At 54.5% G+C, this 8,820-nt stretch overlaps 2 protein-coding genes across 2 annotated transcripts; both read left to right on the forward strand.

Moving 5' to 3' along the window:
* Nucleotides 1-6: 6 nt before the first annotated feature.
* On the forward strand, nt 7-6,781 carry PEX16 (peroxisomal biogenesis factor 16). Its single transcript, XM_042038373.1, has 11 exons — nt 7-177; nt 318-353; nt 593-669; nt 1,941-2,074; nt 2,381-2,487; nt 2,982-3,062; nt 4,019-4,171; nt 4,512-4,584; nt 4,871-4,990; nt 5,200-5,264; nt 6,385-6,781. The coding sequence occupies exons 1-11, from the start codon at nt 24-26 to the stop codon at nt 6,441-6,443; spliced, it is 1,059 nt and encodes a 352-aa protein (XP_041894307.1). The 5' UTR covers nt 7-23; the 3' UTR covers nt 6,444-6,781.
* A 130-nt stretch (nt 6,782-6,911) lies between these two features.
* On the forward strand, nt 6,912-8,763 carry CUNH11orf94 (chromosome unknown C11orf94 homolog). The gene is made up of 3 exons (XM_042038374.1): nt 6,912-8,112; nt 8,314-8,387; nt 8,500-8,763. Exons 1-3 carry the CDS (start codon nt 8,045-8,047, stop codon nt 8,634-8,636), a joined length of 279 nt encoding a protein of 92 aa, XP_041894308.1. The 5' UTR covers nt 6,912-8,044; the 3' UTR covers nt 8,637-8,763.
* Nucleotides 8,764-8,820: the final 57 nt, after the last annotated feature.

Consider the following 8,820-nt stretch of genomic DNA (forward strand, 5'->3'; position numbering starts at 1 on the left):
AGCAGCGCGGCGGCGGCGGCGCCATGGCGGCGGCAGTCCCGGCCCGTGCCCGCGGAGCCGGCCTGGTGTGGCGGCTGCGCCTGCTGTGCCAGCGCTACCAGGAGTACGTGAGGCGGCACCCGGCCGCCACGGCCCAGCTGGAGGGCACCGTGCGGGGGCTTTCCTACCTACTGCCAGGTGCGGGAGCGAGGAGGCGGGCAGACCTTCGTCCCTCCGTCTGGGGTCTGGGCCGGGGGGGTGCGGGCACCGGGCCCAGCGAGGAGCGGGGGCTCCCCCGGTGCCGGGCGCTCGCTGTAGGTGCTCTCTTCTCTTCGCAGGTCGCTTCTCGGACTCGAACGCGCTGTCGGAGCTGGGTAGGTGGGCAGCGGGGCCGGGGCCGGGGCCCGTGCTGTGCCCTTGCCCGGGTGCATGCGGGTCCACTCCCCGGGTGCTGCTTTTGTCCATGGCCGGCTGCATTCTCGAGCAGCTCCTGGGAGGAGTCTGCACGTCTTGCTGCCCTCCTTCCCTCGTCCCCTGTCGGGGACAGAGGCAGCAGGGCCGGTTTGGCTTGCTTTCTGTGCATCCATTCTGCGGTGTTCCCTTCTTTTTCCAGTGTACTCTGCGTCCAACCTGCTAGTGCTGTTAAACGACTGGATTCTCCGAAAGGACCTGCAGCAAAGCCTGCCAGTGGTAAGGCTGGAGTGTGTGGGAGGAGGATTTGGGACACATGCTTTCCTCCTTGCAGGAGCTTTCAGGGAGTGTCAGGAAACTTGACAGGTCTTTGCGGTGGCCTCTCTTTACGGTCGAGTATGGAGAAGCCAGAGGCAACCTCCGAATGCAAGCGAAACAGCAGCCCTGCCCCGTAGGTCCTGGCTTGGAGGCGTGGCCAGACCACTCCCTGGACCACAGAAATCAGGCCCTGTTTTTCACCAGAAGCTTCACAGGCTTTCTTGAGAAGCTCAGAACTTGAGCTAGGTAGAGGTGTTGATGAATAAACCATTGCTGTTTACATAGCAGTGGCTCTGGAGCACTGAAGCTCTGATTGCATCTGTCAGACTCTTCCTTTGCATATTCTATTGAGTAAGACAAAGGTAAGCACCTTGCTGCTGTGTCTCTCTTGCATGAGCCCCAGGCCAGCTCCCAGCCTTGTTAGACCCTTTGGGGAATGGGGAAGAGGTTGGGTTTTTCCCAACAAGGCTCTTCTGTTACAAACCTGCGCAGTGTGTGGGTTAGGTGTAGGCAGCTCCCTGAATGGAGCATTAGGCGTGTAACAAAGAGAAATGCAGAAGACTTGCTTCCCTGGTGGTTAAAGTTGAAGAGAGTTTCAGCTGTATTGTCTTTATCGATGCTTTTCAGTGGATTAAACCCTGTGGTTGGCAGCAGTAGTAAGTTCCTGTGTGGAGAGCAGAGACCTAGACTAGAAGAGCACCCACTGACTTGGGGTTCATGCCTGAAATCTAGTCTGATGCTGTGTTCAGCACGCATTCACTCTGGTGTGCCTGTGGGCTCTGGGTCCTCTTCCCTCCACTCCCAAGCATACTCCCTCATCAGCTCTAACCAGAGAAGAGATTGTCTTGTGTCTCAGCTCTGGGATGAGGGGGAGGGGAGAGTTTTGCTGTGGAGCTCAGGCACAGTGCCACAGCCCGCGAGGCTATCCTGCTGTGTCAGTTGGGGTAGAGGCAATATAAGACACAGATGTGATGGCCTCCCTGGTTTTGGAATAGTGACCCCATGTGATACTGTAATGTCTCAGTCTGCTTCTCCTTGGAGGTAGATAAATAGACTTGTGTGTAGGCTCCAGCTGCAGTGAAGACACTGCTTTTTGTTTCTGGAGCTGTGACTTCCAAGGCCATCTGGTGCTTATTTCTGAGGGTCCCACCAGACTGGGCTGTGCTTCTGCCCTCTTTAACTCCCAAGCAGAACCTGCATCCTGTCCCCCTCCTCCCCTCTGTGTTTTGCAGTCGCTGCCCCAGCAGAAGCTGCTGACCTGGCTGAGTGTGCTAGAATGCGTGGAGGTCTTTGCAGAGATGGGGACAGCCAGGGTGTGGGGGGAGATGGGCCGGTGGACCATCATTGTCCTCATCCAGCTGGCTAAGTAAGTGCTGTGGGCAGAGGGGAAGGGGCAGCATGCGCTCGGAAAGGGGACCTGGAGGGCACTTCATAGTACCCCAGGAACAATCCCACACAGGACTGAGCTGCCAGTCCCTGAGGCTGGGGCAGTTTGGAGCCCCACGGTGTACTGGATGCTGTGCCACAGAAGGGAGCACTTAACACTTTTCACCTTGCCAGTTGCTCTGAGGAGACCTAAGTGTTTCCCTCTTCTGTGGAAGTCATCTCTCCAGTGCAACAGGAGCCCAACTCCATAGTCTGGTATTGAAGACTTCCATGTGTCTGTTCGCAGAGCCATTCTTCGTCTCCTGCTATTGCTGTGGTACAAAGCTGGCATCCAGATGTCTCCTCCCATTGTGCCACTGAACAGGGAGAGGCAACAGCCTCTCCACCCTCAAGGTGAGCCCATGGTGGTGTCATCATTGGCTTGGTGCCTTGCTGAGCCACGTCTCTTGTCCTGCTAGAATTACTCGTCAGAGCAGCGGCTTGTGCAGCACATGGAACCGTAAGGTGTCCGTACTCAAGGCTGAGCTGTGTTGAACTTTCCACCCTTTGCAGAGGACGAGTTAGCTTAGTGGCAGGGTTGTCCTGCTATCTTGGAAGGAGGGGATGGAGAAGACTAAGCCAGGAATTTCTGGCTGAACCATGAGTCAGGCTGCACGTACGCTGGTCTGATGATGAGGAAAGAGGCCCTAGGCCTGGGCAATGTCAGGCAGATTTACCTTTTCACCCTCTGCCTACTGTTAGCCCCTGCAGAATTGTCCAGTTTGCACTAAATCGGCCTTTCGGTCTGCTCTTCTTGGTGGCAGCGTAGGGGAGGGTGCTGCTGCCAGCTCTGGGGTGTGAAGCATGTGGCTTTGAAGCCTGACCCCTGTGGCTGTTTTCTTCTGCAGGCATGGAAGACAGCTCCTCAGGGAAGGACCAGACCTATGTTGGCAGGCGTTCCAGCCGTGTTGTGCGCTCACTCCAGAGCAGTAAGTAACCAAGCCTGTTTTCAGCCTGAGCTGTTCCTGCTCTGTGCCTTCATGGATGACATGGGTGTGGTAAAGGGTAGAACCTTGTATTGGGACATATCTTGCCACTCACTGGGCCTACTGTGGGTGGGTGGGGGTATGAAAGAAACCAGAGACATGCTGTAAGGCTAGCACCTGAATTGTGTTTCCTATGTGAGCCGTGCAACAGAGACAACTCTTCATCATGGTTATGCTTTGAGGAGCATGGATCCTACAAGTACCTCTTCGAGCTTTTCTGTTTCACACCTTCACAGTGCAGAAAGCAGGGAAACATGATAGGAAGGTGTCCTGGTTTTGTCTGGGATAGAGTTAGTTTTCTTCCTAGTAACTGGTACAGTGCTAAGTTTTGGGTGTAGTATGAGAGTAATGTTGATAACACACTGATGTTGTAGGTTGTTGAGAAGCAGGGGTTACTCTAAGTCAAGGATTTTTCAGTTTCCTGGGTTCTGCTAGTGAGGAGATGCACAAAAGCTTGGAGGGAGCATAGTCAGGATGGACGGCCTGAACTGGCCGAAGGGATCTTCCATACCATAGAGCATCATTGCCCAGTGTATAAACTGGGGGAGTTGGCTGGGAGGGGCCCGTCGCTGTTTGGGAATGGGATGGGCATCTGTCTGGAGGTGGTGAGCAGTTGTATTGTGCATTAGTTGTGTTTCTTGGGTTTTCTCATCTTTTTTCATTGTTGTCATTATTGGGTTTTTGTTGTTGTTGTTATTATTTTATTTTATTTCAATTATTAAACTGTTCTGTGTCAATGCAGGAGTTTTACCTTTTTCTGATTCTTCTCCCCATCCCAGTGGCCGCGGGGGATGAGGGGCTCCAGGTCCACGTGGAGTGAACTAGCAGTCATGTGATATGTAGTTTCCAGCTGGGACAAAGCTTTTATTTGTGTTAGTGACCGGACCTGCTTGTTTCAGCCCCATCCCTGCAGTCCCGGCACTGGGGGTCCCCCCAGCAGAGGGAGGAATCGCAGAGCCGAAGGGCGGAAGAGATGAACCAGCCTCCCACTCCTCTGGGTCTCCAAGAAACCATCGCAGAATCCCTCTACATTACCCGCCCCCTGCTCCACCGTATCCTGCCCTTCTCCGTGCGGGCTCCCGCCACCCGCGGATGCCGGCAGAGGGTGCTGCGGGCTCGGCCTAGGCGCAGGGCAGTGTCTCGCCGCTCTGTGCCCTGCGCGGCTCTGCTTGGGCGTGGGCCTCGGGACTCTTCCCTTTCTTACACTTCGGTGGGTGGCCTCAGCTGCTGGAGCTGTGGGTGCAAGTCCTCCAGCCCTTTTCCCCGGGGCCCCCAGCCCTGCCTTAGGGTGTATTCGCCTGCACTTGGCAGAACTTTTTGGGTACCCAGGAGATTGCTTCTCTGTGTGCCTCTTGTTAGGAATCTTTTAATTCCTTGACCGTGTGTTCCTAGTATTGAGTTTAGGAGTATGGGGCCAGAGATCATGGAAGCCCTGGCTTCTCTCGGCAATCCTGGACATCTCGAGGTCAGTCTGATGAAGAGTCTTTCTTGGTGCTTGGTTGGTGGTGGCTGGGCATCGCACTTCCCCATTCCCCAGTCCTGGGCAGGCCCTACTGAGAAAAATACATACTGGGGCTGGTCCTTAGCTTGGAGATTGACACATCTTCTGCAATGCTTACAGTGCTCTCTGTTCTGAGCTGCTGCGGTCTGCTCTGCATGGAGCTGAGAGTGGAGGGCTTTAGAAACCCACTTTCTTTTCCCTGCTGGCTGCTGTTGCTGTGACTTAGCTTCCTCTGCCCTCTTCCTTCCAGTCTGAGCTTGCTGAGTGATCTGAAAGACCTGAACAGGCGAGAGCGGGTAGAGCTGAGGCGACGAACCATCCTACTGCTGTACTACCTGCTGAGATCTCCTTTCTATGACCGATACTCAGAGTAAGGGGCCCTTGCTGGGCTTTTGCTGAAAATTTCCCTTTTAACTGAAATAGCGTCAGGGGACTGGGTGAGTAGATCTGAAGGTGTGTGGGTGCCTATGACCAGGTTAATCTGAGCCCTTGTGTAACAGCTGCCATTGCTGTTTATCTGTTCAACAGCTGGGGCAGGAGATGTCCAGCTGGACTTGTTCATACTCTCTCCCTTCCTAGGGGCAGGATCCTTCTCCTTCTGCGCTTGTTGGCTGATTATGTGCCTGGAGTTGGCTTCGTCACACGTAAGTGGGTCCCACTTTTATATCCCCATTTTTGTCTGGTGAAGAAAAATGAGGGCTGTTGGGAACATTTATCAGTTGGTTTCCAGTCCAGGGAAGGAATTGGGAAGTCCCTATAGAGGTTAGCACTAGAGCACCCAGTGTTGATGCTTGAGTAATTTTTAAATGCTGAAGGAAAAGATTAATTGCTTCCTGGCTTGAGGACAGTAGTAAACCACTGTGTGCCCTGAGGCTGCAGAGCTCGGTGTCTGCCACCTAGGCCTGTTCTCCTGGGCTTCCTTTCTGCACCTCAGCTGGTGCACCAGGGCCCCACTTTGCAGCCTTGTTCTGAACTCTTTTCCTTGATCCCTAGTCTGCAGTGTGGACGGGAGGGATAAATGGGTGCCTGGAAGTATTGAACCAGGCAGAAACGGACTGTAAATCAAAGGGGCCAAACCAGGTCTGTGTTCTAGTCCTTCACCAGAGGATCCCTTTATTATAGGCCACCATTTCACTTCCCCCCACTCTTCCCCCGATGATGTGAATCCTTTTGTGGAGTGATTCATGGCAGTGATGACATTACATCAGCCTGGCATCATGGGATTGCCCTTTCTTTGGGGAGGTCACAAAGCTGGCTAGCTCAGGAGCCACTTCCTCCAGTTAGTGATTTCAGAGAGGCTTTGGAGCCTGCATTAAGCCCTGTGCAACATAAGCAATTTTGCTCTACAGCAGATGCTTCTGTGTTTGCACCTGCTCACTATTGCTGAGTTATCTTCCCTCTTCCCTGTCACAGCAGTGTCCTCTTGACTCTCTGCATGTGGGTTTTCCCCTTGCACATTGTAGACTCCCTTTCCCACTGAAGCTTGAACATGTCAGCTCAGAGGGAGTGGTTGGTGTCCCACACCGTGGCCGTGCTGCCTATGTTTCACACCCCTCTTGGTCCTGCTCTGGTCTCTGGCACCGCACTGCAGCGTTGCCTCACATCTTGGCAAAAGTAACTGTTCTATTCTTGGGTTCATCTGAGTTGTGTAAATGGAGATTTGGGGTTGTTTGGATCATAATGAGAAGTGGGGATATGCCCCATAGACACACAGCTTTAAATTCTTGCATTTCTTCATGTGATCCTTCTGTTCTCTTGTTTCAGGGCCACTGATGGACTACTTGCCTGCTTGGCAGAAAATCTATTTCTATAACTGGGGCTAATGAGATGATTATTCTCTGCTAAAATCATGGCTGGACATTTTTAAGGAGGGCAAGCAGGCTGGGGAAGGGATGTTGATAATGTCTAATTTTCAGGTAAATCATAAATGAGAAGCTCCTGTTCTGCAGAGTGGGGAGGGGGTCGTATGTGATTTTTTAAACAGATCTAGGTGTGAATGATGGACACTAAATGTGTGGGGAGACCCTGGCCACCTATTTCTCTGGACCATTCTGCGGCTGCAGTGATGGTGATGGGGCAACCTCTTTTTTGAAGCACTTGATTTTTCTTCTTTTGTACAGCTGTGCTATAATAAAGCCAGGCAGTGTAGTGGTTTTTTGGAGAGCATTGTCTCACATGTCAAGGTGCTGAGGTTGACCTGCAACCTGCTTGTGTTGGCTGTGCCTGGCCCATCTGCTTGGAGCAGGTTTGTCTGTCAAATAAACTGACTGACTGGAGAGAACTGAGCTGAAGGGCCTCTCCCTCTTTGCATGGGATCCCCTGTATCTGGTTGCCAGCAGGTCTCTCTCTGTCAGAAAGAGCAGCTTTTGCAGTTGTCTGCCATGGGATGGGTCTGCCATGCCCCTTAGAAGCCTTTTGCTCTGTCCTGTGTCAGGGTGCCAAATGTTGCTCAGCTGATGACTATAGCTTCTGTAATGTCCAGTGCCTGCCTCAGTCCCCAGAGTCCTGGGGTTCCCCTGGGGGTATGCAGAGCTGCAGGGTGCAGGCTGCTTTCCTAGCACCTAATGTGTGTTAAAAGGGTTTGCAGAATGGCTGCCAGCCAGTGCTTGGGGGCTTGGCTAAGGGCAGAGAAGTGATTAATTCAGCAAATACTGCTGTGCCATGTTTAATAACGGGCCCAGGAGGGGCCTGTGTCTCCTAACTGGGGGACAGTTGAGGCACCAGTCTGCAGTGAGCTTCTGTGGAGGCTCCCTTGGCCAGGATGAAAGGTTAGTCAGCTGGTGGCACTGCATTGCCCCACAGGCAGCTGTCTGGGTAGAACGTGTGCCCCAAGTGGGTATCAGGAACATTCCTACCTGAACCACCCCTGAGGGATTCTCAGGCTGCCTCAGCACCTGGCACTGGAAATGTAGTCCTACATGCACATCCCTCATGGGCCACCACAGTTGGGGACCACAGGACTTTGCCAGTTTGAGGGGTCTGTGTTGCCACCTCAGCTGGTAAGGCCCTGCAGTATGGTAACAGCAGCATGGAGAAGCCATGGGCAAGGAACTACGCTCCCTTTGCTCAGTCTTTCAGCAAAAAAAGATGCTGAAGTGTTGGCTCCTGGGGCAGGGTGGTACTGATACGAGATGCAAGGGCCTGCTTTTGGAGGGTTTGAGAGGAAGGCACAAGCAGGTGTTGAGGGATAGGGGCAGCCCTGGAGCTGTGGCTATACAGAGGGACAGCACAGTGAAGGCTCAGCAGCTGGCAGGGCCCAGGCAGAGGCAGCCCAGGACCTGAAGGGGACAAGGTAGGAAGGGACAGCAGCATCACCTGGGAGGGGCCATGTCCCCTCCCCCACCCAGCAGGTGTCCTGGGCAACCAGGGTGGCTCCTCTGTGACCTCGCTGCTGTGGAACCAGTGGAACCGGTCGGTGTGCGCCATGCTGTGCTGCCTGCTGCTGCTCGCCCTGCTGCTGGGGGCTGCCCTCCCACAGCCTGCGCACCAGAGGTGATGGCACTTCCCCCCTCCTACTCCTCCCTGCCCCGGTACCTGCAGGTACCCCAGGGCCCCTGACATGGGCTGGCACTTGCGGCACCAGGCCTCAAGAGCTGGCCAGACTGGGTGGAAGACGGAGCACATGGGAGCTCTTGTGCCAGCCTAAGAGCTGTAGGACCTTGGCTCACTCCTGGCCCTGGTTTTCCTCTGTAGGGACAGCTACTCAGTTCCTGAGGATTTCTCTGCTCCCCTGGAGCTTCCACAGAAGCACTTTGGCCTGGTGGATGGTACAGTGCTCTCCTTGCCCTTCTGAACCCCCTTTCCATGCACTCACCCCTCCAGTGGGTGGTTGTCCCTAGCCCTGGGAGCAGCCGAGCCCAGCCTCTGCTGTGCCCGCAGATTACGGCATCAAACCCAAGCAGCCTCGCTTCAGAACGCGGGCGGCGCTGGAGCGGCCGGCGGAGCTGCGCAGAGCTGGCAAAAGCAAGCGCGACGGGCTGGACTTGCTGGAGTACTATGAGGATGTGCGCCTGTGAGCCAGCGTGCCCCCGTGCCCACCACAGCCCAGCAGGTGAGGGCTGGAGCAACAGCTGCCAGAAATCCCTTTGGATCATCATAGGATCTCTGGCCTCCCAGGATTGCAGCCAGGGCTCTTGGACCAATACTGAGAAGCTCCAGCTCCTCTTGGGGTCCCAAGGGAAAGAAGGAGCCAGGGCCCAA

The sequence above is a fragment of the Corvus kubaryi genome, unplaced genomic scaffold (assembly GCF_017639235.1).
Source record: "Corvus kubaryi isolate FWS band 111438036 unplaced genomic scaffold, C.kubaryi_AGA036_p1.0 37392, whole genome shotgun sequence".
In the NCBI taxonomy this organism is placed as follows: Eukaryota; Metazoa; Chordata; class Aves; order Passeriformes; family Corvidae; genus Corvus; species Corvus kubaryi.

What these genes read in the sequence shown, in the direction of transcription:
- CUNH11orf94 (XM_042038374.1), top strand. Translation starts at nt 8,045, where the DNA reads ATGCTGTGCTGCCTGCTGCTGCTCGCCCTGCTGCTGGGGGCTGCCCTC. An exon ending in CCACAGCCTGCGCACCAGAG is followed by an intron (nt 8,113 to 8,313) that starts GTGATGGCACTT and finishes TTTCCTCTGTAG; the next exon opens with GGACAGCTACTCAGTTCCTG. An exon ending in GCACTTTGGCCTGGTGGATG is followed by an intron (nt 8,388 to 8,499) that starts GTACAGTGCTCT and finishes CTGTGCCCGCAG; the next exon opens with ATTACGGCATCAAACCCAAG.
- PEX16 (XM_042038373.1), top strand. Translation starts at nt 24, where the DNA reads ATGGCGGCGGCAGTCCCGGCCCGTGCCCGCGGAGCCGGCCTGGTGTGG. An exon ending in GAACGCGCTGTCGGAGCTGG is followed by an intron (nt 354 to 592) that starts GTAGGTGGGCAG and finishes TTCTTTTTCCAG; the next exon opens with TGTACTCTGCGTCCAACCTG. An exon ending in GTCCTCATCCAGCTGGCTAA is followed by an intron (nt 2,075 to 2,380) that starts GTAAGTGCTGTG and finishes GTCTGTTCGCAG; the next exon opens with AGCCATTCTTCGTCTCCTGC.